The 26,317-nt window shown below is 49.4% G+C and overlaps 1 protein-coding gene across 1 annotated transcript; it reads left to right on the top strand.

Annotated features, from left to right (window-relative positions):
- Positions 1–24,860, top strand: LOC133896764 (nucleotide pyrophosphatase/phosphodiesterase-like). Its single transcript, XM_062337378.1, has 12 exons — positions 1–311; positions 21,361–21,452; positions 21,575–21,641; positions 21,717–21,836; positions 21,924–22,016; positions 22,182–22,311; positions 22,789–22,870; positions 22,948–23,080; positions 23,428–23,633; positions 23,742–23,867; positions 24,005–24,314; positions 24,380–24,860. The coding sequence occupies exons 1-12, from the start codon at positions 147–149 to the stop codon at positions 24,683–24,685; spliced, it is 1,830 nt and encodes a 609-aa protein (XP_062193362.1). The 5' UTR covers positions 1–146; the 3' UTR covers positions 24,686–24,860.
- Positions 24,861–26,317: the final 1,457 nt, after the last annotated feature.

Here is a 26,317-nt window from a genome sequence, read left to right as displayed (position 1 = left end):
GTGCGCAGCCTAGTCAACCCCTCCGCTTCGTTTCGTTCCGCCCCGCGCCACATGTGAGCTTGCATCCATAAAATGCCGCCTAGTATTCTCCGTTCCATAGTACTCCAGAACAAAGAAAGCAGTAGCTCCTAGCAGGATACAACGTCATGAGGGGAGGTGCGCGGCTGACCTGCCTGCTCCAGCTTCTGCTCACCGTCGCGGCCGCGGGGCACGGCGTGCAGCCGCTATCGCGCATAGCCATCCACCGCGCGCGCGTCGCGCTGGACGCGTCCGCGGCGGTGCGAGCGTCGCCGGCGCTGCTCGGCTCGCAGGTGCGTTCGTGCGTACTTCCTCTGAACTTCTTTTCTTCTCTCTTATTTTTTTTCTGCCTGGACTCTGTATTGGACATGCTGTTTGCTTGTTTCCCCCGTAGCCTGCTATCCTTCGATTCTAGTTTTGTTACTTCCAAAGTAGAAAAAAGAAATCAATTCTCTCGACGACTGCTTGCCTCAGAAGAGAACAAAACGGCCAAATTAATCAATCGTTAGTGGAAGAATCCTATGAATCTATCTAATCTAATTCCTGATTCCATCAAACTAAGGAAAAGGAACCTAAATCCATCGATCAGGAAGAATCTGGCACTCGATCGTCAGGGGATGGAACTCACCTGATCGCCGGAGAGGATTTCGTGCGGGCAATGCAAATGGGGCCTTGCTTTTTGTGCCCATTTGGAGCTAGGGAACCCAGAACAGTGCAAGCTGGATGGCGGCGGCGGTTTTCAGTGAACGTGGTCCCTCACATGTGTACACTTTGACTATTCTTTTTATTAAAATATATTTATAAGATCCAAATAATATTATAAAATGATCTTTTAAGATAACTATATAATTTTGTATATTTTTAAACTAAATACCTTAAAAGTTATTGGTAGTCAAAGTTTTATAAGTTTGACTATCTTATCTAAAACGTCTAAGTATTTCTGATGGGAGCATTAATTTTGCAATAGAGTGATGGCTAGATATACGCTGCTTTCGTTGTAGCAAGTAATCTTTTTCACATAATTGTTATATTAGAGGTAGACAAGTAGAGCCAATTCTTAAGAAGTACGCCATCCGTTCAACAATACAAGACGTATTTTATTTTGGCTCGGTCTTCAGCTAGAATTTGACTATTGTGTTTATCACAAAATATATAGTTTATAGCTATAAAACCAATATAGTATAAAAGAGTTTTGAAATATGAATCTAGTTGTATATTTTTATACACTAAATGTACTTACAATTTGACTAATTGTTGATCAAAATATATAAAGTTTGACTTTTTCAAAATAAAATATGTCTTGTATTTTTGAACGGAGGAGGGAGTATCTCAAATCTTTTGATCCATTGTAACCCAGAAACACTTAACCAATTAGCACGACGTTGGTCCTCAAACTGTATCACCTATATGGCAATAGTTCAAGTTCAAGAGAAAAGAACAGAGGAAAGAAACATAGGCAATGCAAATCTGGTCAAATAAATAATTTAGAGTCAACCAGGGACCCAAAAGTATTCCTAGGCTCATGTGAACACCAGTGTGTCCTGAAGTATCAGCGAATATTCGAGAAGATGTGAACACCAGTGTGTCCTGAAGTATCAGCGAATATTCGAGAAGATTACATCAAGCCGTCCTTATACAGAGATTATTTTTCCTCAATTCCTGGGGCGAGAAGAGTTTATAAAAGGGAGAGATTCGTACTTTTGCCTCTATTTTGTTTCCTGATATAAGTTTGTAATGAAAAAACAAAGGTGGCCCTAATGCCACTTGAATCGTGGTCAATGCAACAACAATGCCCGTGGGTTTGTGACGGAGGACTAACACTTAAATTCACACAAAAGCATCACAACCCCAACACAAGACATGAACACTAGAAGTTTCCCTCCGGCAGCATACCAGAACACTAACAATCAAAGAAGACAACAATGAACCTTCACATTTAACTATTTTTAATCTAATATTTGGCCATGGCATGAAAATAATTTGGGTTACTCTTAAAAATATAGTTGCGAAAGGGTTATTAATAAAATAATAAAACAAATTTGCAACAATGCAAATGCCACGACATCGTTGGAGGAAAGCGCGAAAACATCCTTGACCATGCGGCGGTCTAATTGAGTGGAGCTCCAGACCGAATCTAGGGTTGCAGATCCCATTGGATTTTACCGCCCAACAAATAACTTGTTTGTCGCTCTGGTTGATTTTAAGTCGCAGATGCCACGACTGGTGGGAGGCATAGCTGCTTGCGCCTCGCCTCTTGTTCGCCTTTACATCGGCTGACAACTCATCGGCATGGCTTTACAACAACGCTAAAGGGGCTAAGGACGAAGCAGATGGTATGGGCTTTTCATCGGTTCCGAGTTGTCGTCTCGGGAAGAGGAGTGATGGATAGAGATATGGGAGGAAGAAAACAAGGAAAACATGGGGACTTCCATCTACATCTTCTTTGAACTCCGTTTCAGTTAGCTTTTAAAATATGAACTCAGAGGTGCTATTTTCTTCAGTCTCTAAAAGTGATGTTTTGAAGAGGGCATAGTCAACCTATTTGAAAGTCGACTTATATGTATTTAGTGTCATCATATGAAAAGGGTCAAAGATACTTATAGATTTATCTTGAGTATTTCTACAAATAGGTAATTATTTCAAAATATTGTAATGTAGTATTGTTTCCAACACATATTTTTAATATAAATCAGTCACAAAATAGTGTTTTAGGATCGTGTCTATATCCAAAACATCATTTGTTTTTTGTTGAATAAAGTATTATTGTGCAATAGATTTAGAGAAAACTTCAATGAATACTTGTCGAATATCTAACTACGGGGTATATACGCATAAGAAGTATATCACACACAGACAGGGTATGTGTAACACATATTAGGGAGCTTCAGATATCACAGAACCGAATCAGCAGTACCTGATATACCCAGAATCAAGGAAGTACATATTAGGAAGGTTTAGATTGGTTACCCAACCCGATACGATCATCAATATACAGCACCAACTCTATGTAGTAGTATTAGCCACATTGCTTGTACTCGAGATCATCAATATACGGCAGCAACACCCCCACAGGACGTAGGGTATTACTCCAGTCAGAGGTCCGAACCTGTATACATCGATTGTCTCGTCTTGTGATTAATCCCTACACTCGAAGATAACCAGTCAATTTACGGATATATTGTCAGGAACTAATTTTGGACAGTTGGCGCGCTAGGAAGGGGCATCTTTTGTTTTGTAGGATTAATCATGTATCGGGCTCACGTTTACGTCGGATTCTCCGACAACGGCTTCTACGACCACTTCGAGTCAACGGCGGACAACTTTGAGCCCCCTCTCGTCAACTCGGAAATTATCTTCAGAACTATGGTTTTCTGTCAGGATGGTCAAGGTGGACTGATCCACACCGATACCCTCGAATCCAGACTAGTGGATGTGTATCGCGAGGTGGGACATCTCGAGTGGGATCTTGTGGAGCCTAATGTTCTCCACTGCATGGACACCAACAACGACGAGGGTGGCGACGGTGATTCTAACGCTAGCCAGAACAGCCGAACAGATCGATTTGTGTATATGGCTAAAAGCAACGACCCCCTATTGGCTGACCTAATGGCGATAGATCCAAAGGTCGTGGTCGACAACGGTGCAGAAATTCCCAAAGATCCGGCGACAGCTGTCGCTACCAACTGTACTAGCTCCAAGTTACCACCAGAAACAACCGCAGTTGGAGCCTTACGTGCACCCGACATGACCCTCCACTGGCGAACCACGGGAGAAGAGATGCCTCCTAGCCTCTCCCGATGATTTTCGGTGGGTGTGCCTCCGCCTGTGATGACCCACGGCTCAAGGGAGAAGCTCCCTCCGAACAGTCACCATGAAGCTTCATCGGTTTGACCGCCACCGAGCCTTGATAGCGACGTATTCAGTACTCCGGACGCTAACATATAAGGAGCTCATCTGATTCTCAGATCTCTTCCAGAGTTGGATCCGGCGAATCCACGAACTCCTATGGTCAATCAAGTCAAGATCCTACTCGATGCAGTCCAGATCTAAGTTGCTCGAGCAAACAATCCCAGCAATTCCAGGCTCCCCAGTCAATACGGTCCCGGTTCGAGGAGCCACGAGCGGGAACGCCCTCGAGTAGAGGAATCTCAAACGGGAAGCTCAGGTGGTCGAGCCAGAACACGACATTGTGGGCCAAATTGTAGCTGCCCTATCCATAGGCGCAGAAATCAGGAGACCTGAGGAATCGTATTCCTCACAATCGGCATGATCTACGGACGGTGATCGAAAACCACCGTGAAGAACATCGTGAAGATGATCGCCACCACTATGATCATAGATCTACAGGACGAGATGGTCGACATGACTCCCGTGCTCGAAGAGCCAGGCGTGATAGTCCCCCACCACCTCCTAAAGAGTTCGACGGGGGCTGCGAGGCTTTTGTGCATGAATTTCGATCAATTTGGTGGCCCGAGAAGTTCAAAGCAGACCCGATCCAGAAATATGACAGCAAAATCAATCCCAATGAGTGGTTGCAAATCTACACCACTATTATTCGAGTAGCCAGTGGTGACAATCGAGTAATGGTCAATTACCTGTTAACCGCCCTTGATGGACCCGCAAGGTACTGGTTGCTAAACTTGTCGTTCAACTCGATTAGTTCATGGGCAGAACTTAAGGCTCTGTTCATAGCCAATTTCCAAGGCACATTCGAGCGCCCAGGAACGGAGAATGACCTCCACCAACTACACCAAGGCGATAATGAATCTCTTCGAGATTTTATCCGCTGGCTCAGCGACAAGCATAATACAATCCTAGATATCTCCGATGAGTCGGTAATTATCGCCTTCAAACGAGGTGTTCAGGACATGGATTTACGTGGAAAGATGGCTACTTAGAAGATCCATACATTCAAAGAGCTTTTCGAGTTGGCCGATTAGTGCGCAAAACGAGCGGAAGCACAGGTGCACACTAAAAACCTTCAATCTGGTAAGGACAAACCCGAGTCCTCGAAGAGCAGAAAAAAGAAGTCCAAACCCGGTGACAAGCGCAAGGGTCCTGATATGACTATAGTTGCGGTCGACAGGAGCAAATCGCGCAACATTAGGGACAACAAAGGCCTTAATCGAGGTGGCAAAAAATGGTATCCCATCCTTTGAAGCAACCTGCACGACTTCGACGAGTGCTATGTGTTCAAGAAGAAGCTTGATGAAAAGATCAAGGTGGACGCTGAGCGTGGCAATAAGCAGGCTAAGTCAAACATGGAGGGTAACGAGCCCTAGTTCTTTGAGGCTCACCACAGCTTGGCGCACATCATTGAAGGACCCGCCACGTACGAATCCAAAAGGCAGTACAAGGCGGTCAAGCGAGAAGTCAACTTGGCCCTAACTGGGCCCACTCGGTATCTCAAGTGGTCGGAATAGTCGATCACCTTTGATCAAACCGATCATCCGGTCACGATACCACATCCTGGTTGATACCCAGTTGTGGTTCAGCCGAACATACTCAACATCAAAGTCTCTAGAACTCTGGTCGATGGTGGTAGTTCACTCAACCTCATTTTCTCTAAAACCTTGGACAAGATGAGAATTCAGAGGTCAGAGCTTAAGATGGGAGTCGAGCCTTTCCACGGCATACCTCCCAACTCATCGACCATGCCTCTCGGCCAGATCGAGCTGCCAGTCACGTTTGGCACGCCCAACAACTTCCGCACACAAAAGCTGACCTTTGATGTCACGGACTTCGAGACGGCGTACAATGTGATCAAAGGTCACCCAATGTTGGGCAAGTTCATGGCGATGGTTTACTATGCCTATCAAACACTCAAGATCCTGGGTCCTAAGGGGGCCATTATAGTTGAAGGGGATCAGTGCACAACGGTCAAATACAACAAGCAAAGCCTGGATATGATTGAACACTTAAGTCGAGTGGCCATCACTCCCAAGGACACAAAATCTAAGCGTCAAAGGCACCAAGGTGTTGTCAAGGCCAAAGATTCCAGGCTCGTAAGTCTTGCTGGCACTTCTGAGTTCAACGACGCCAAAGGCAAAAACAATGACGGCGTCTGTCGGTGGATGAACACCGCGAGCGGGGATCCTGAGGGACCCCCTTTGAGATTCGGCCGGGGGACTGGTCCTGGAATTACCTTGTACGCGAGGTTAATGCGAGTGGGATTTAGGCGGGATAGATCATCAGCTAGTAGAAATGAATGCACCAAGAATTTAGACAGGTGTGAGGGAGAGTGGTTGGATGTGATCATCCACGCTCCCTATTAAATACGGCATCGGGCCTCCCACCGATCGAAACCTCATCGTGGAGTCCCTGCGGGGTCCACCGGCATGGGGCTTGCCGGGTGCTCGGGGCTCTTTGGGTGCTCGGGGACCAACTGTTCTTGACCCCGAGCACCCACTCCCGGACCGTGCTTCTCTTGGGTCCTCGGGGAGGTGGTCCCCGACGGAAGGCGCCATGTGGTACCGCGCTATCCTGGCTTCAGGACTCGGGAACCCCCGGATCCCATATCACCGATAGCAGCCTCCAGGCCCATCGGCAGGCGATGGACTAAAGACTGAGGGTGGGGCCCTATTTCTTCGGTGCCGATCACAGCATTGGTGCCACGTGGCTTTATGTCGCCCAGTGCCAAAATCTTTTTGGGCCTTCCAATTTTTTGGCCCAAGCTCTTGGAATAACCCAAGGAGGAGCCGAAAAGGCAAACGCCATTTCAACTTTCGAGGAAGGCAATGATGAGGCGGGAGACGCCTAGGCTTCTGTGCGGACCGAGGAAAATGTGCCTCGCTTACTGCGCCGAGGAATGAGGCGTTTGAACTCCCAGTGATAAAAAAGGGGAGAGGCAGCAGACTGTCGCCTTCCTTAATCGCCATTATTGCCCTTGCGATTCTTAAGCACTGGGAGCCTCTCTTCAGCCTTCAGTGCACCTTGACTCCAGCCACTTCCAGCGCATTTCCCACCCCTGAAAATGACAAGGGCAGGAGGCGGCCGTCGGGAAGCGTCGAACGACGGCGCCATTCTGCCGAAATCCCGCCTCCTGAATGAGGAGGGCGCGAAGAAGGTGCGGAAGCTTATGGTCCCCGCTGGCCAGCGGGGAGCATCGGTGGTGACGCCAGCCACCCATCCGCCTACCCCGCGTGGGCCCAGACAGATCATAATCTTCACCTATTTCGTGGCCGCCGGTCTAGTGCCGCCGTTTTCAGCATTCTTCATGCAGGTGCTGGACACCTACAGCGTCTAGTTGGCCCACCAGAGCCCGAACTAGGTGGTGATCCTGGCGGTCTTCGCCCACCTCTGCGAGATGTTCGTAGGGGTTCCACCATATGTGGCGTTGTTCCGGCACTTCTTCATCCTCCGGGAGATCGGGAAGAAGAAAGGGTCGGACGATGTGGAGGTCATGGGCTGCTGTAACTTTCGCCTGCCGGAGGGTGTCGGCGACGCCTACATCCAGCAGGTGCTGCGCGGCAAGTGGGACGACTGGCGCCAGGACTAGGTCTACGTCGACATCAGTCCCCACGACCATCTTTTGCTACCCCGGTCGCCGGCGGAGTACAACAAGCGGGTCTGGGAGTCCACTCCCGCGGAGGATGCCCGCCTACGCCCAGTGCTGAACCGCATCGAAGATCTGCGTCGGGCGGGGCTCACCTCGCTGAGGGTGGTCATTGACTTCCTGCGCCGCCGGCTGGCCCCCCTGAGGGAACGCGTCCGTCCCGCCTGGAAGTACACCGGGTCTCATGATGTGACGAGGACGTGTATAGGCGACAGCGGGAACCTCGATGAGGGGGCCTTGGCGGCACTGCTCAAGGTGATAACCGGTGTCGAAGACCTCGTCCGGGCGGTCCTACCACGTGAAGACCTGGCGCTTTGTTCGGACCCAGGCCAGACGGCTCTGCAGGAGGCGATGCCGGTCTTCGACGCCCAGGGGCCGGTGGACCGCACGGGGCGTCGAGTCCCTGGGGCACTGCAGATTCCCAGGGTGGACTACGACGGAGGGCGGGGCGATGCCGTAGACGGTGGCAGATTGCCAAGCTAGGGGGGCAAGGGGAAGCGTCTCCGGTCGCCCATCGCTGTATTGTCCTCGCCCTCTCCGTCGCCATCACCTCCGCCATCCCCGCGCCGAGACCCTCGGTCGATGGTAGGCGGCGTGACGGCCGGTGGCTGAACTGGCGAGCCCTCTGGAGCAGGTCCCGAGGTGGATGCTAGGGCCAGTTCATAATGACCCGGGGGCCAGAGCCCACCCCCGAATAGGAGAAGGCCGGAGCCCAGGCCGAAGGCCCCCGAGTTCCAATTCCCGCAGTCCCGATGGCAGTACTGCGGGCCAAAAACCATGTAAGCCCCTTTTTTTCGAGCTTGTTTTGCCCGTGTTTTGGCTGGGGGTTGATCTCTTCCTGTTCCAGGCCTCCCAAGGGCTCTTCAGGATGTCGAGCATCTCCTGAGCAACCGAGGCCTCCCCCCGGCCCTAAATTGAGAGGCTAGGCTAGCTCTGCCCCGAACACTCCAACTGGGGAGGAGCTACTGGCTTCAGGGGAGGCCGTCGTGACAAAAGCGGCGCTGGCTCGGCCGTCGTCGGGGTCCTCGAACGCCTCTGCTGAAAAGGCGCAGAGGGAATCCAGCTCTCAGCCATCCCCTGGCCAGGCCCCGAACCCCTCCCCGAGGTGCTAGGGAGTGCTCGGGACGTCATCGGGCGGCTTGAGGCGGCCATCGCGGTGGAGAGGGCCGAGCTCGAAGAGGAGCGCGCCGCCCTTGTTGACGAAAGGGGCCGACTGGAGGAGGTCCGCAAGCTCCTAGAGACCCGTGTGGCCATGGCCCGCATGACTTACGAGAGGTCCCTGCTGGAGCTGACCATGCTGGAGCTGACCACAGAGCGGGAGGCCTTGGAGGAGGTGCGTGAGGAGGCCATCGCCGTACAGAAGGAGGCCGAACGCTTGGGGGAGCTCACGGCAAAGCATGACCAGACGTCGAAGGAGCACGCCGGTGAGCTGGCCACTCGTGAGGAGCAGCTTTCCTTGCGCGAGCAGGAGGTTGCCTCACGGGAGGAGGCTGTCGGCAAGAGGAAGGAAGCTTCGCTATCCGCTGAGACGGACCTCCGCCGCAAAGCCCAAGATCTTGAACGCGGCTGCGCTGTCGTTCTCCGCCGAGAGGAGCAGGTTGCGCTGCGCGAGATGGACGCCGACCTGGCGCCATCAGCGCTCGCCGCCCGAGAGGAGAGCCTCACCAACCAGGAGGCATGCGTGACTGCCCGAGAGCAAGCCATCGAGGCCCGAGCTGAGCAAATAGAGTGGGCCCGCACCGAGGTGGCTGCCTAACTCCAGGAGGCACGAGCAACAAAGGTCTTGAAGCTCGGCTGAAGAAAGCTGAGGAGGATCTTAATGCCATCTGCAAAGAGAGGACTCATGTTAAGGTGATGATGCAGGACGTCTTTCGGCAGGCGCGGGGTTCCGTGGAGGCGGCCGGGCTCGGGTCCATGACGGTGGGTTCCCAAGGGCTGGATACGCTAGGTCATCTTGCCCTTGGGTTCTCGGAGATCGCTCGACGCCTCGAGGCTCTCCCCGCCGCGGTCCAGGAACTGGCCACCCGGGAGGGGCGTGCGCTGGCCCAGGATGTGGTCGAGCACGTTCTCGCCTACTACCGCAGCTGAGATCCCACCTTTTCGCTGGAGCCAGCATAGCAGGGCGTGGTTGAGGCGGAGGAAGCCGCCGCTCGGGCAGCCGTCCGTGAAGTTGCCACCAGAGTGGCAGAATTTTTCGGGCGGGAGCCGGGCCTAGGAAGCGACAGCGGTGATGACGCGTGATCTTCCCTGTAGCGCCATAGGGTTTCTCTTTTTTTTTTTTGAAAGTTGTAATTCTGGAAGTGATTCCATGTTGATTGGCTCCCTTCAGTATATTAGAAGCCGTCCTTGGAATCGTACTCCGTTTTGTACTTCTCCTTCCTTGATTTTATTTGTACTGATGCCCGGGGTGGCACTGACCAGGCCGATCACCGGCAGTTTACGCCCGAGAACAAGGTTGCCCTGGCCACTCATGCTCGAGCAGCAGGAGTACCCGAGACCCTCGGGGGTTCGGCAGTGCTCGGTGTACTCGGCTCCTAAGCATCCAGCCCCTGAGCCCGCGTGTAGGATCCTGTGCTCGGGGCTTGCAGCCCCGGGACGGTTGCGGGTACGTGGCTGCTAAGTCAAATAGACACAAACTCTTTTGCTCAGGAAGTGAGTCCACTTGGCATGGTACCCGCCACGACTCGTGAACGCTTTTTGTCTCGCGGCCTCTCAAACAAATAAACCGGAGACGCGCGCAGGCGGAAATGCAACCAAGAGTCCCCATGGTTCTGTGGTGTCTGGGGTAGGACTGACCAGGTCGAGCATCGACAGCCCGACCCCAGCGACTAGGTTGTCCCGACCACTCATGCTTGAGCGGTAGGACTACCCGAGAACCCTAGAGTCTCGGTAGTGCTCGGGGTACTGCCATGCTAGCCGGGCACCACAGCCCACCATAAAGGACATAGGTCAGCGATCGCCGCCTGTGCGGTACACCGACTACCGATGGGTGCCAGGCAAACACGTCAGCGTTAGCCCGGAGGAAGGCGATGAGCGCGCTTTCCTATTTGGCGTCCAGGTCATCATCGATTCTGGTGACCTTAGACGGGTCTTCGCCCAGCGTGACCTCCTTCGTGGGGACGGAGGCATCGGCGGCGAGTCGTGACTTGGACGTAGAGGGTCCTGGACCCCCCGGGTGTCCTTCGACCTCAACGCGGGCAGAGGCCAAGGCCAAGTACAGCTGCTCGACGCAGGAGACGGCGCTGCCAGTTTCAGCGGGCACGGAGATGGGGCCGGCCGGGCCCGGCATCTTCACGGTATAGTGTGTTGCCACCATAAACCTGGCGAGCACTGGGCACCCGAGGATCGCATTGTAAGGGAGAGGGACCTCCGCAACGTCGAAGACCACGTTTTCCGTCCGGAAGTTGTCCCGGCTCCCGAAGGTGACGGGCAACTCGATCTGCCCGAGGGGAAGGGTGTACCCCGGCGTCACCCCATAGAAAGGGAGGGACGGCTTCAAACACTTCAGAGGCACCTACAACTTTTTGAACGCCTCTTGGGACAGGAGGTTCAGGCCTGCACCCCCGTCGATCAGCACTCGGCTGACCTTTACATTGCAGATGGTGGGGTATACCACCAGAGGCAGTTGCCCCACCCCCACAGTACTCACGGGGTGGTCCGCCTGACTAAAGGTGATCGGGGTCTCCGACCACTTGAGGGGCCTTGTGGCCGCTGCGCTCGGGGTTGCCGAGCACACCTCACGCCGCATTGTTTTAACACAGCGGCGAGAGGAGGGCGTGTACGCGCCCCCATCGATGAAGGCAACGGTGTGCTCGGGCTCTTGAAACCCGAGCTCTTTGTTTCTGTGGGCGCCTTTGTCGTCGTCACCCTTGCGGTGCTCCTCGTGCTCCTTCTGGCGTCTCTCCGTGAGACCCTTCACCGACCGGCACTCGATGAGGTCGTGCCAGTCGGTCTGGTGGATTTCGCACCATTTCCCTACCTCTGGCCTCGCGGGAGCGGGCTTTTTCTCGATAGCCGCTCGGCGTGCCGTCCTGCGTGCGGCGCCTTACGCCGGCAGGACAAGGGCAGCGTCGCATTTTTTCCTCTTCTTCTTTTCCCACTTATCAGAGCAGGAAGGACCTGTTTTGTCGGCTGCGGGTTGCTCAAGGCGCTGACTGTGCCACGCCCAAGCTTCCGCCGCCTTGGCGCACTTGTCGACCAGCGCGAAAAGCTCCGCGGTGGTCTCGACCTCGTGCGTGCCTAGCTTCTCGAGCATCCGCTCCTCGCGGACGCCCTGCCGGAAGGCGACGATGATAGCGTGGGGGGTGATCCGCGGGATGGTATTGTGGACCTGGCTGAAGCGCTGTATGAACCGCCTCAGTGTCTCTCCCTCCCGCTGCTTGATGGCATGGAGGTTGCACTCCAGGCCGAGGCCCGCGAAGGTGCCCTAAAAGTTTGCCACAAACTGGTGGCACAGATCATCCCAGGAGCAAATAGAGCCTAGGGGTAAGTTCATGAGCCAACAGCGGGCAGAGCCCCTCAGGGCCACGTGAAAGTAATTTGCCATCACCTTTTAGTTCCCGCCCGTCGCTTGGAAACTCGATGGGGTTAATGGAACCGTCGTACTTCTCCGGTAGTTCGGGCCGGAACTTTGTGGGCCAGTTGACCCGGCGGAGCTCGCAGGTGAAGGCTCGGCAGCCCGTGCCGTATACCTCGACGCCAGCTGTGCCCCTGGGGGTGAATGCCGGCGCGCCGGGCCACCCCGGAGGTCGCGGGCCGGCATAGAGGAGGCTTGGTCCTCCACCGCCTCAGCCTCGCGATGAGACTCCCGGCGGCGTTCGAGGGTGACACGTGTATCCTCGATGGCCCTCCGCTCACTAATGTGCAAGCGAAGGTCTTGAGCTCCCGTCGTGCAAGCGAATGGCACTTCATTTGGAGCCCCCCTTGCCGGCTCTACCACCACCCGAAGATGCTCCAGCCTTAGTTGTACCGTAGAGGGAGGTGGTACGGGAACTCTGGCAAGTACTCACCGATGATCCGTGCCCACCAAGTCGGCTACCTCATGTAGCCAATGGCCCTCAGGCGTTTCTCCCGCTACCTGGACAGGCGGGTGCTAAAGGAGTGCTTGCGCCGCAAGCAGGGCACTCCCAGGGCTGGCGTTGCCAAAGTTGAGTTTGCGCCGTATCGACGCTCGGCGTTGTCCGGATGCCGATCTTGTGGCAGGGACGATCGTTGCTTGCTGCGGGTTCGGCAACCCGCCTGTGGCGGTCGCGGCCCTACTGGGCCCAACGCCATTGTCCCCGGCACAAGGAGGTGCCGTATGAGCCAGCTGTCGACACCGCTGAGGACGAGCAGGAGCTGGGGCCCCTTGGGCCACGTTTTCCATCTCCTCGTTCGAGTTTGAATCAGTGCACTGACCATGATGTCCACCCGCCATTTTTTCTGCAAAAAATGAGGTGGATTCAGGGATACAACCCCCTACCTGGCGCGCCAGCTGTCAGTGGATGAACACCGCGAGTGGGGATCCTGAGGGACCCCCTTTGAGATTCGGCCGGGGGGCTGGTCCTGGAATTACCTCGTACGCGAGGTTAATGCGAGTGGGATTTAGGCGGGATTGATCGTCAGCTAGTAGAAATGAATGCACCAAGAATTTAGACAGGTGCAGGCCGCACGGAGGCGTAATTCCCTACTCCTGTGTGTCCAGTATGTTTTCAATGCTCTTCTCCTTTCCTTTTTTCTCTATATCCTTTTTCACCTCTCTTTACAAGGTGCTCCCCCCCTTTTATCTCCCAGGGGGGAGGCCCTTCAGGGAGTGCCCAGTACGAGGGCACAAGTTCCCGTAAACAATAAATGGAAAGTGGCCATCATTAGTCTACAATTGATGTTACAGGGGGTTGAAAATACATCCCTCGGACGGTTCCATCGGTCTTCGCGTTCTAGCTTTAGTAGGCACAGGGGCGCCCACCGGCCAGCTTTTGAGTACCCTCTCATACCCGTTTGGTCAGAGTAGCTCTGACGCAGTCTGATGTAACAGGGCGATAAGCTTCAAGCCCATCAAAGATATCTTCAAGCCGTCTTTCTTCATGGGACCCGCCGTATTAATTATGCCCACGCCTTCCTGCAAGGCGGCGGCAGGGCCTGACGTATTCAGAACAGCAGGCGTGGGGGAGAGTGGTTGGATGTGATCGTCCATGCTACCTATTAAATGTGGCATCGGGCCTCCCACCAACCGACACCTCATCGTGGAGTCCCTGTGGGGTCCACTGGCATGGGGCTTACCGGGTGCTTGGGGCTCTCTGGGTGCTCGGGAACCTCTGGGTCCTCGGGGACCAACTGCTCTTGACCCCGAGCACCCACTCCCGGACCGTGCTTCCGTCAGGTCCTCGGGGAGGTGGTCCCCGATGGAAGGCACCATGTGGTACCGCCCTGTCCTGGCTTCGGGACTCGGAAACCCCCAGATCCCATATCACCGACAGCGTCAACAACAAGAAGGCCGATTGTTACGTCAAGGCAGTGCCCCTTAACCCGTCTGTACCATCCAAGATGATTAAGATTGAGGCCAATCTTGACCCTTAATAGGAAATCAAGCTCATCACCTTTCTCCAAGCAAACCCAGACGTGTTCACATGGCAACTGTCCGATATGCCTGGAGTCCACAAGGAGGTGATCGAGCATCGACTAGCTGTTAAACTGGATGCAAAGCCTGTGGTCGAACCCCTAGGAAAAATAACCGTAGAAGCGGCCAAGAAGTTCATGAGGAGCATAATTACTCGATTCGGCATTCCACATCGGATAATTACGAATAACAGTAGTCAGTTCAAAAGCGGAACCTTTACTGCATTTTGCGAAGAATTTGACATCAAGACTTGTTTCGGCTCAGTAGCTCACCATTAGAGTAATGGTCAAGTTAAGCGTGTTATGGTAGTCTTGCAGGGTATCAAAACTCGGGTCTTTGACAGGCTAAAAGCCTACTCAAAACGTTGGGTAAAAGAGCTTCCCTTGGTACCATGGACCGTTCATACGTCGACTAATAGGGCCACCATTGAAACTCCATTCTTCTTGGTTTATGGAGTGGAAGCGGTGCTCCCGACCGAGTTGCAGTTTGGATCACCTCGAGTGGAAAGTTACTCAAAAGAAAGGCATAAGCACTTACGAGCGGATGACATAAATTTACTCGAATAGTACCGAGATTGAACATCTATTCGAGCGGCTAAGTATCAGCAGGCGTTGCGTAGATATCAAAGCTAGAGAATTCAGCCCAGGCAACTCGCTGCTGGGGACCTCGTCCTGCGAAAGGTACAGAAAAAGGCCTAGCACCACAAGTTATCGCCTAAGTGGGAATGATCTTACATAGTAGTCAAAGTCACCCGACCTGGGTCAGTACGGCTATCTACTCCGAACAGCGAGATACTCGAGCACTCGTGGAACATCAACCAACTCCGAAAGTTTTATTCATAAGGTAGATTACAAAAAGGATCCGCCTAGCTCTAGCAAATAGTGAAGATCCACCTCCAAAAGTTTGGAAGCGTATGGACCCTCATTCGCCCCTGAACGAGTTGAGAAACCTTCTATACTCCTCCACCAGGCGGTAGCTGATCACCCCAGGAATCGGCCGCCGACCAACATAAGGGCCAAGAAAAGTGGCCGAGGCGAAGGTCCTGCTGGAGCTAATGACTGGTGTCGGTGATGTCAAGTGGTCTTTTGCCTGGCGCGAAGGCAATATGGCGGTTGTCAACAAAGAAGGAGATCGTGCCTCCTCCGTCGGTGACGACTCAGGGGCTCCACCGCCGAAGACCTCAATGGCGGCTTGGTCGATGATCCGGTCGAGATCACCACCATCCTCATTCCTCTCCGGTGTAGAGCACTGCGCCGAAGCATAGGCCTTGATGTAATGGCGAACCCAATGAGTGAGGGGACAGCGACGATCCACGGTGGATGTTTCTTCCCTCTCCTTATGAGGCCCACTACTCGAGTCCTCGTCATCGAAGGACGTGATGGTGATGACCTCAGGAGGTATCATGGCGAGAGGCCTAGGGGAAAGGACTTCTGGGATCGGCTCAAGAGGCGGAAATGGAGTGGAGGCTATGGCTTCAAGATCTACGAGTCCTAGGATGCAATGGGTAAAGGAAACAAAGGAGACGACGACACACAGCTTCGAGTTCCCTCTATTTATAGCGGGGAAAATGGGTTGTACTGTGTAAACGTGATCGTCAAGATCCGAAACTATGGCATCGAATCGGGCGTGTAGAGTGTGTGATGGAAGTCATGATGGCATTATGGCTTGTCTCGTCTCTGCAAAGAGGGATTGGGGGCCATTATGACACATTAGATCAATGTTGCGGTGAAAATGAGTACAAATGGGAGTGGAGTCTTTTAATGCCCACCTGCCCACTGGTTCAAGTTCACTCGATAATCATATTGCAGTCAAAACCATAATGCTCGGGGGCTTGCGTTCTCGAGTATTCAGTCGAGAACGAGCCTCACTCTTTGACCGATTCCGTTATCGAGTACATGGTCGAGAACGAGCCTCATCATGCACATGGTCGAGAGCGAGATTCGGTCGAGTACAGAGTTTTGAGCTATAAAACTACTTTCCGGTCAATAGTACAGGTATGTCCTTTTCTACCCTCCGATCGAGTAATTTCTTCCTCGACCATAGAGTCGGGGGCGACATCGTAATACCATATGTTTGTTATATGTTTTTTGCAAAATTTTATCTGGCTCTGTGTCGATCACATTGAATAGGACCAACGGAGACATGTGTTGGGTCGATGACGGACAGCTATACCTCAGTTGGCATAACGGCACAGAGATTGTTAGACATCTCACGCCTAACGACCAAAAGGGTTCTGAAGTCCTAGTCTGCCTCGCGTGTGCTTTCTATCGAGTTTATGTTTGTATGCTGATCGAATGCACACGTTGATAAAAGTTCGCAACAAAATTCGATATGCTCTTTTTTTTCTAGCTCTGTATTAGTCTTTTCTTTACTATTACGGTCTTCTCGAGTATTCGAGGGCCGCGCATCTAATAGCTTATCTAGTTAAGATTTCAGGTTTACAGATACATAATCGTATGATCTTGAGATCGATGACAACATGCATCTATCAGTTACTGCATCTACTTATGCTAATCCTACTTCTTCGACAAGGAATAGCAAACAAAAGCATAATAGACTGGCAAAATGTAGCGTTGTTGTGGGCATTCTCAGATCATAAAATGTATTTTACAAGTGCCAGAACAGGATGGACCATCAGTCTGAGGGATTTTCCTCACCATCATCACTTGGCAAACTAAGCCTCAGACTCTCGACAAAGGCTGGAACCACCGGTTAGACGTTTCCGACAAGTTTTGTGGCCTCCTCGCTAGTACAATTAAACCCGACTGTCACCAACGAAGTATCAAGCGCGAGATTGTAACTCTTGAGGATACCGAGCAATGTAGCGGCGCTTATAGAGGCTGATTGGGTCATGCAGTCGAGTGTATGCTCCTTCAGCTCTTGAAGAGCCAGGACAACAGCATCCCATTGGGCAATGGCAGCACCCCTTTCAGTCATCATGACTTTCTTTTTTGGCTCGCGCGGTGTTCACCTGGTTCCTGAGTCTCTCCCCATACTTGATGTCATCGTCAATCTTCTTCACTGTGTCAGCAAGAAGTTTTTCCTTGTTGCTACAGGAGGATTCAAGACCTAAAAAAAGTAAACCGGAAATTTTTTTTGTTAGTCACCCAATAATTGAATCACACGCTTGTGATCAGGGATAGACTTATGTTCAATTTTCTCCCTCTTAGCTTCGAGCTTTTTGTGGTGGTTGGTCTTGGCGGCAGCTACCTAGGCACCTGTGACTTGGAGAAGAACCTTTATCGCTGCACATGGGTCATTGGTTGGGATCGATGTTGAGGTTTCTTTTCCCTTGAGTTGCAGGTCTTCTTTGGGCATGCTCGAGGTAGGATCCTTAATTTTAGGAGTTGGATCCGAGGCCAAGTCAATCGGAGGAGTTAGCCCCGGATGATTGTTCGAGACACTGGTAGCCTTGGTTTGCACCTCGGTCGATAGTCTACAATCAACAAAATAAGGGAAGAAAAAAAAAGATTGCCAATCGACCAATCGAGATCAGAATCCAGAACAAACCTCTTTGAAATTGGAAAGTGCGAGATGATGCTTGACTTTGGCCTTTTTGTGGTCATCTTCTTCGTTCTTGGTTTGGCAAGCAGAGCCGGTGGAGGAGTTACACATGGACCAGGTAAAGCCAAGACATCAGTAACCTGCAAAGAACCAAATAATAAGAATTTATTATCAAGTAAAAGTATGACCAACTAAAGAGTGATAATTCGATTGAAATTACCTCTCTAGTCGAGTCATCAGGCACAACGATCCCTAGAGTTGGCGATTGCGAGGATGCGCCAGACGTCCCCTAAAAAGCCACCCATGCAAATTCATCATCAGTAGAATGACTGAAAGAAAATCGATAACTCGAGAAGAATTACCTTTTCAGCTGGGTCATCGAGAGTGGCGGTTGCTCGAGGAGGCGATTGGGTGGATACGCTCGCCGTTCCCTAACAAAAGGCCACTCATCACAATCGAATGTGTTCAAGTATCTGCTTAGGAAATAAGAAGATAATAAGGACTTCTATTTCAATACCCGAGGACTCCTTTGCTTGCGCTTGAGAGGGCTCGGATCAGGCAGCAGTTGAGAAGACGGGGAAGAGAACCCTCGGCCTCCTTATTGGTTGATCCCTTCCCCTTATCGACAACATCAGTGGAAGAAGTGCCATCGAGCTCAAAAACCTCGCTCGAAAGGATGTACTCTTGGCGGAAGATTAGAGCCTATGGTCATACAAACGAGCCAGATCAAATGGATGATAACCGGTCCTATTTTTTTCATTAAGAAAATCTTTATATCTGGTCGAGGATTCTCAAGGGAGTAAGGCAGAATGCCACATTCTAGTGCACCAGAAGAGAAAAGCTTGTTCAACCGAGCAGTGACATCCTAAGCAGGCAGAGTTGCGAAGGAAAAGAAAGGTTTACTCGACCAAGCTCTAAGTTCATAGAAAAACAAAAAGGGCAAAGTACTAACTAAGCCTTACATCCGGCTGCATCTCTGGAAGCATCCTCATCCCCACTGTATTCCCAAGCTAGGCATGTTCGCGCTTTCAAGGGACTTAATCTCTTATTAATAAAGTCTCTGGCTACATACCACTCGGTTAGGCCAAATTACCTCAGTATGCCAATCCTGTTGGCGTGGTCGGATTCTCGGTGCTCTTGTGTCCAAGAAGGATTTTGGATGGGAAAAAGACCTCTATACACTAAAGAAAAACCAATTGGGTCAGGGTTGGAGATGTAAAACTAAAGTTCTTTCCAGTCTTTCGACCAAGAAGAGGTTAGGGGAACCAAGATGTAGGAGTTTTTCATTCCACTCCTCAATTGGAAACCACAGCCCCCACAACATTTATTCTCAGTGATCCTTTTCAGTTTATAAAAGTACTGAAAAAGATTCAAACTTGGCTCGATGCCAAGGAAAACCTCACATAGATGGACAAAAATACTAAGCATGGTGACGGAGTTGAGAAGAAACTTGGAAGGAGGAATATTAAAACCGCAATGGAAGAAGGACTCGAAACTACAAACTCGTGCTCGATCTTACAGGAAGGGAATCTCTCACCGGATGTCGTCCTCCATTCAACCAGGCTACACGGCAGCACCACTCTTTCCGCTTCAAGTTCTGCTAGCCGAGATTCTTGCATTGTCGAGGGTGTCCAGGCCTCGATCATAAACCTGGCCTTATCGTACTGATCAAGCAAGGTGCCGGCAGCTGCTGCATCCTACTACTTCTCCGACGAGGAGGAAGTCGGGATCTCTAAGGAAGAGTTAGGATCCATGGATCTAAAGTTGTTTCTAGTGGTGGTGAGTGCTAGAATGGAGAAAGCTGAAAGGCTTGTGCAGGAAGACTGGTAACAATAACGAGGAATGGCCACCACAAGTCCGGGTCATACGGGTAAAAAACCGAAAAGTTACCACCGCTTCAACCACTCCCACCTTTGCAACACCTCAATCGGCGCGAAAAAAGGAATGATGACGATGTGCGAATCTCTGCACACCCTTCTGCCCGCATTAAATGCGCCCATACCCGTCATTTCAAATTTCAAAAAGTTTTTAACTCTACTCGGAGTTGGGTGTTGATCAATTGAGTTCTTTAAATCTTTTTTCTTCGAGTCTCAAGTGCGGTTAGCCACAGGGCACTCAACCCGACTTAGCTTCCACTCGATACTCGAGAAAGATTCGTACATACTTGATTCTTTCGACCATGAGTTTGATCTACTTTACTCGACCAAACTTAAACTTACCAGTACTCGAGTAGGTGCTTATGAAAACCTTACCTCTGGAGTAGAGTTAGGGGGCTACTGTCGAATATCTAACTATAGGGTATATGCGCATAAGGAGTATATCACACACAGACAGGGTATGTGCAACACATATTAGGGAGCTTCAGATATCACGGAACCAAATCAGTGGTACCTGATATACTCAGAATCAAGGAAGTACATATTAGAAAGGTTTAGATTGGTTCCCAACTCGATATGATCAGTATTCAAAATATATTTATCTACTTGGACGTTAAGGAAGACAACTAACTCCCTATCGACTACGACTGGATAGGAGTCGGTACCTCACTCCTATATAAGGTGGAAAGGCTGGGGGGATGACAAGGAACAACATGAAAGACAACAACATGAAACACGCGAGAGAACTCGAGGCAAGCATCAAGACCCTAGCAGAGAAGATATTCGACGACTTTAGCCTTAGGTTAGATTAGATCTGATCTACTCTCTGTAATAGTCTTAGCCACATTGCTTGTACTCGAGATCATCGATATACGACAGCAACACTCTCACAGGACATAGAGTATTACTCCAATCGGAGGCATGAACTTGTATACATCGATTGTCTCGTCTCGCGATTAATCCCTACACTCGAAGGTACTCAATCAATTTATGAAATATTGTCAGGAACTAATCTTCGACAATACCCACTACAAAACGAGGTTTTGCTAGCCAATGCACGCAAGAGGTTCACAAGAATACAAATCAGTGGCCTCGCACAAACGGCTGATCATATAAACCGAGATTTGCTATGGCTTGATGGTGCCGAAGAGTACAAATCAATGGCCTCTCGTGTTTTGTGAGATAGCACAAAGCATTTAGTCCACGGTGTGGTTGGAGGGGGTGGCATAGTGGACCAGAGCTAAAGGAGAACCGGAGACATCTTTTTCTGGCACAAGATGAGCTAACATGAATTGCAATATGAACAATTTTGAAAAGGGGAATGTGCCAAGTTATTGATGTCCAAATTCAATGGTGGACCATGGATATCGGAAATCAAGGGAAGATACGATGGACCAAACTGGTCTGCATAGCTGCATCACCCATTCTTGCTTGTCCTTGCTTGTTCGTGCTAGTGCGGTCACATGGGACAAGTTTCCCCACACCTAAGGAGTCACCTATGTAGTGCGTCAATGCTATCATTCTGTTTTCACATTATCTACCAATGCTACGCATTTCTGCTGTTCTATAGATGAATTTTTGGAAAAAGTGGTGTTCTCTGCATAAAAAATGGTGCACTTTTCAAAGAAAAATATTTAATGTGCAATTTTATTGAACTCCTATACAAGATATACCCTTTGATTCTACAATAAGGATTTTGGAATTTGCCAAAGAAAAATTCATAAATGCGGTTGAGGAACTGATGAGAACTACTACTGTCTAGTCCATTTCGCTGCATGGAAAAGAAATCTGACACAACATTGTCGACACAGGGTGAAGATACTGCTTCGGTAACTGTAGATTTTATTGCTCCCCATCCAAGTGACGATGATTGGATCGGCATATTCTCTCCTTCAAACGTCAAGTACACTTACTTGTTTACATCTGCTTAATATAAGTTTGGGAGAAGGGGACATTGGCTTTTATAATGTGAGTTTGTACGATGGCAATCGTGACCTGACAATATGTTCCTGCACTTTCGAGCAGTGCATCCACATGCCCTGGTTCTCATGGATCAGGCCCAGGTCCTGTGATATGCTCAGCACCAATAAAGGTCAGTTGAAATAATAAGTGATTTTCTATTCTTCAAACGAATGCCGAGCCTAAATCTTTTTTGTGCTTTCTTCAGTATCAGTTTGCAAATTATTCATCAGATTACGTCAAGTCTGGGAAAGGGTCTCTGAAGTTTCAGTTGATCAACCAGCGGCAAGATTTTTCCTTTGCATTGTTCACCGGTGGACCCTCAAATGTCGGTTACAGCATAAGACATTGCAGTGTTATGCTATCCATTTTATGTCATTCAATGGAAAATCACTGACATATATTTCTTTCACAGCCAAAGCTTATTGCAGTATCAAATAAGATAGCTTTTGCGAACCCAAAAGCTCCAGTTTATCCACGCCTAGCACAGGGAAGATCCTGGAACGAGGTTGGTTGTTCTCTCCTATCTGGGCCACACTGGCAAATCTAGCCACAGTGCCATACTGATGTTTTCTGTGTCCTGCTATCCACGCCTAGCACAGGGATGCATCCTAGCTAAAAAAGGCAGCAAACGGCAAGTTCACCACTAAGAATGTTTTCTGTGTCCTGCTAGATGACTGTCACATGGACAAGTGGCTATGACATCAATGAAGCATATCCCTTTGTTGAATGGGGCATGAAATCGACCCCTCCTCTACGTACTGCAGCTGGCACTGTCACTTTTGATCGTGAAAGCATCTGCGGTATGACTCCTATAAAAGATTCTATACAGTAGCACAGTAGAAACATGGTCAAATAGGGAAAATGTGAAATTCTAATGCTTGTAAGTATGCTGGAGACATGAAATCCTGTTAACTTGCTGTCCCGATTTTGTTTGAATATATTTCATTCAGTAAGTCTCAGGGTTATTTACCTGATATCCGTGGCAACAAAAAGTAGAACTCCAATCTGGGTTATTTTTTCGTTGCATAAACTCTAGTCAGTAGTTTACATTTCTTCAGTACTTTTCTTTTCCTCAATCTTTAGTAAGCGAATACTCATGTACTCTATTAATTCCGTTATCTTGGTAACGGAATCTGTGGATGACCTGTTCTGGTAAAAAAAAAAAGTAGGATTAGGAGAACTCTTCTATTTGGGAACAGTGTAAAGTTGCACATGATTGGAAATCCAAACTAGTTAGTTCCGTGTCTTAGCTTAATTGTCGCACTGTACTTGTGCAGGAGAACCTGCTCGTTCTGTTGGTTGGAGAGATCCTGGTTTCATACACACAGCTTTCCTAACAGACTTATGGCCAAATAAAGAGTAATTTCTTGCCTTCGGTCCTACATAAAGTTGTCTCGGTTTTGAATACTGCTGTTCTGATATTTGTCCCGAATTAGGTACTACTACAAAATTGGACATATGCTGCCTAATGGAAATGTTGTATGGGGCAAGGTTTACTCTTTCAAAGCACCTCCTTATCCTGGTCAAAAGTCATTGCAGCGTGTTGTTATTTTTGGCGATATGGGGAAGGTAACAAATTGCAATTTTTTATTTTATGTCTATTCAATCAATATAATATTCTTTGTGTATGTTTATTAAGAACAATTTCTTTTGACATGGCTCCTAAAGCATCATTGACTCATAGGTTGCACAGCCGAGAAAAAGGTTTCAAAAATTGAAAAAAAAACTTTAATTATGTGCGTGTGTATGTGTGTACTACTACAATGGCTCTTGTTGTTTATGTCCTTCTGAAGCAAAATTATCATGTAGCTGTTTCGAACTGCAGACCGCTATCGATGTTTATTATACCGTCATGCTTTACAAATTTATATATTTCAGTCATAGTCCTTGTGGACTCACAGTGTTGTCAATTATAGGCTGAGAGGGATGGAAGCAATGAGTACAGCAACTACCAGCCTGGATCACTTAACACTACTGATACGCTAATCAAGGACCTTGACAACATAGACATAGTATTTCACATTGGCGATATTACCTATGCCAACGGGTACATTTCACAATGGGATCAGTTCACACAACAAGTCGAAGCGATTACTTCACGGGTCCCTTACATGATTGCAAGGTTTGTAATCTTTTCTAAACTAAGCATCTTGAAGACTTTCAGAAATTATCGGGGTTCTACATGACAAAAGGGAAATACTTCTCATGACAAATGCTTTCTCTTATTCAGTGGGAATCATGAGCGAGATTGGCCCAACAGCGGGTCTTTCTACGATGGTACGGATTCAGGAGGGGAGTGCGGGGTGTTAGCTGAGACCATGTACTATACACCAACAGAAAACAGAGCAAACTACTGGTAAGTGGCAGTAGCTTTGTTCTCAAAATGAAAAGAAGTGTTAGCAACTAGCTCAATTTACCAAATCTATGTATATTGTCAGATCATCAACAGTGACACTATTTACCATGCATAAACACTGTGTTCTTGTTAAACAGGTATTCAACAGATTATGGCATGTTCCGGTTCTGCATTGCGGACAGCGAGCACGACTGGCGAGAAGGCACGGAGCAGTACAAGTTCATCGAGAACTGCCTCGCCACGGTTGACCGAAAGAAGCAGCCATGGCTAATATTCATCGCTCATCGCGTTCTTGGTTACTCCTCTGGTTTCTTTTACGGCAAAGAGGGATCATTTGCCGAGCCAATGGCCCGGGAAAGCCTCCAGAAGCTCTGGCAGAAGTACAGGGTGGACTTGGCGTTCTACGGTCATGTCCACAACTACGAGAGGACATGTCCTGTCTATGAGGTAACGCCTGCTCCTCCCGCTAGAAGTTTACTTGCGTTCGCGCATGCTGATAACTACTTTTGCAGAAACAATGCATGAGCTCGGAGAAGTCCCACTATTCAGGCACCATGAACGGCACCATCCATGTCGTCGTGGGGGGCGGCGGCAGCCACCTGAGCAACTTCACCACCGAGGCCCCGGCGTGGAGCATCTACAGGGAGATGGACTACGGCTTCGTCAAGCTCACGGCGTTCAACTACTCGTTCCTTCTCTACGAGTACAAGCGGTCCAGCGACGGCAAGGTGTACGACACCTTCACTGTGCACAGGGAATACAGGGACGTGCTGGCGTGTGTCAAGGACAGCTGCCCTCCGAAAACATCAGCGACATGACGCAGAGGGGATGCTCGTTAATGTTCAGTTCTTCTTGTAACTGTGACTGGCCAATCATTTGGAAAAAATAAGGAAAAAGGATTTCACAAGATTGCTTCATCAACTGATCGTGAATATGGCCCATAAATTTTGTTTGCATCAAAATATTTGCACGAGAGCTCGCCGAACTTGTTAACTACCTGTCTACCTCCTATAATTTCTCAAGTCCACTGCTGCTTAAAAACAATCTTACTTTAGGAAATGCTAAAAACAAATTAAATCTTCTATGAATTGATCATCTGGAGGATGATGCCTCATTGACATATTGATTGGCATATAAGGGAATGAATGAATTTCCAGTGACGTGGGAGGAATTGTCCTAAGATGTGTATGATGCCTAATTGAAGGCTTCTAATCTCTGGGCGCCTGTTAGAAATGATCTCCATGGGCGAATATGAGCTTCCCTTATGTTGAAAGTTGCATTCTGCGCTCACGCCCCACTTCCCTTTCATCACACCGACAATTGTTTCCAGCTTTCACCAAAACAGAAAAAATGTTACTCAGGGTTGTTTGATATGACCAGGGACAACCATGACGGTAAACAACATTGGGATTTGTTAGGTAATTATCCAAATTGATTTAATGATATGATACACACGATCATAGACAACATCAGAGGCACGATACGAGGTTCAGCCGAAACCTACATCCCCAAGGTATGACTACTGGCGTTCATCCTCATCCAGCAACACCAACGACTCCCAGGGCTCTAACAGAACCGCTGCCGCCCCTACGAATGTGTCGCTATGCCGTCATAGTTACAACAACGGTCCTTTTCTCATATTTATGAAGATGCCTGCTTACAGGAGTCCTATTAATTCCACTTGGAGTTATACTCTAACTCTACCATGTATCGTTAATACAACTCCAAGTCCTATACGTAACCAACTCTATAAAATTATTTGACACATACCAACAAACTCCATCTTTGCGAATAATCTTCCACATTGAAGACGTCATGCACAAACCTCCCTATACACCAGACTTGAGTTGTCGTCTTTCCACTCAACAAGAGTTTCCTAATGAGTTTTTCTCAAACTCGTCGCCTTCCAGAGACATTGCTATTTTTGTAACTTCAGTCAACATGACTCCACCTGCAACTATGCACATTTCTCTCCTACCAGCACATTCTCTTCGAGCGAAATCAGATTCTTCTCTAGCCTTGACGCATGCCTGACTCCCCGAAGCACGTAACTCCGTTATAAATCTTAAATTTGATAGCATCTGCTGCAACAACATGATACGCCATGTCGTCACATAAGTAGATAAAACCAGAATAACCAAACTTCATAAAGAAAACCGCTCCCTGTTGGGCGTCACATGAAAAAGCTAATTGAATCCGACATCCACGCTCTTGATTAACTGCACTCTTGATATAGACAACTCTAATGTCGCTTTCCGAGTCACACATAGAAATTGCCACATTAGCATTACTCATCCACCTGACTGTTAGGTTACGATTCACATCTTACAATGTAGCCTCTTGTAATCCCAAACCAATCGAATTAGTCCAGTTGCAAGTAGAGAATCATCACTACTTTCTTCAGATTCAGCAATTGATGCATCGTCACGCCCTTTCGATCCACACTTCAG

Source organism: Phragmites australis, chromosome 17, assembly GCF_958298935.1.
Source record: "Phragmites australis chromosome 17, lpPhrAust1.1, whole genome shotgun sequence".
NCBI classification, from domain to species: domain Eukaryota; kingdom Viridiplantae; phylum Streptophyta; class Magnoliopsida; order Poales; family Poaceae; genus Phragmites; species Phragmites australis.
The sequence above is the reverse complement of the archived record's forward strand: the minus strand, read 5'-3'. Positions and strand labels throughout refer to the sequence as shown.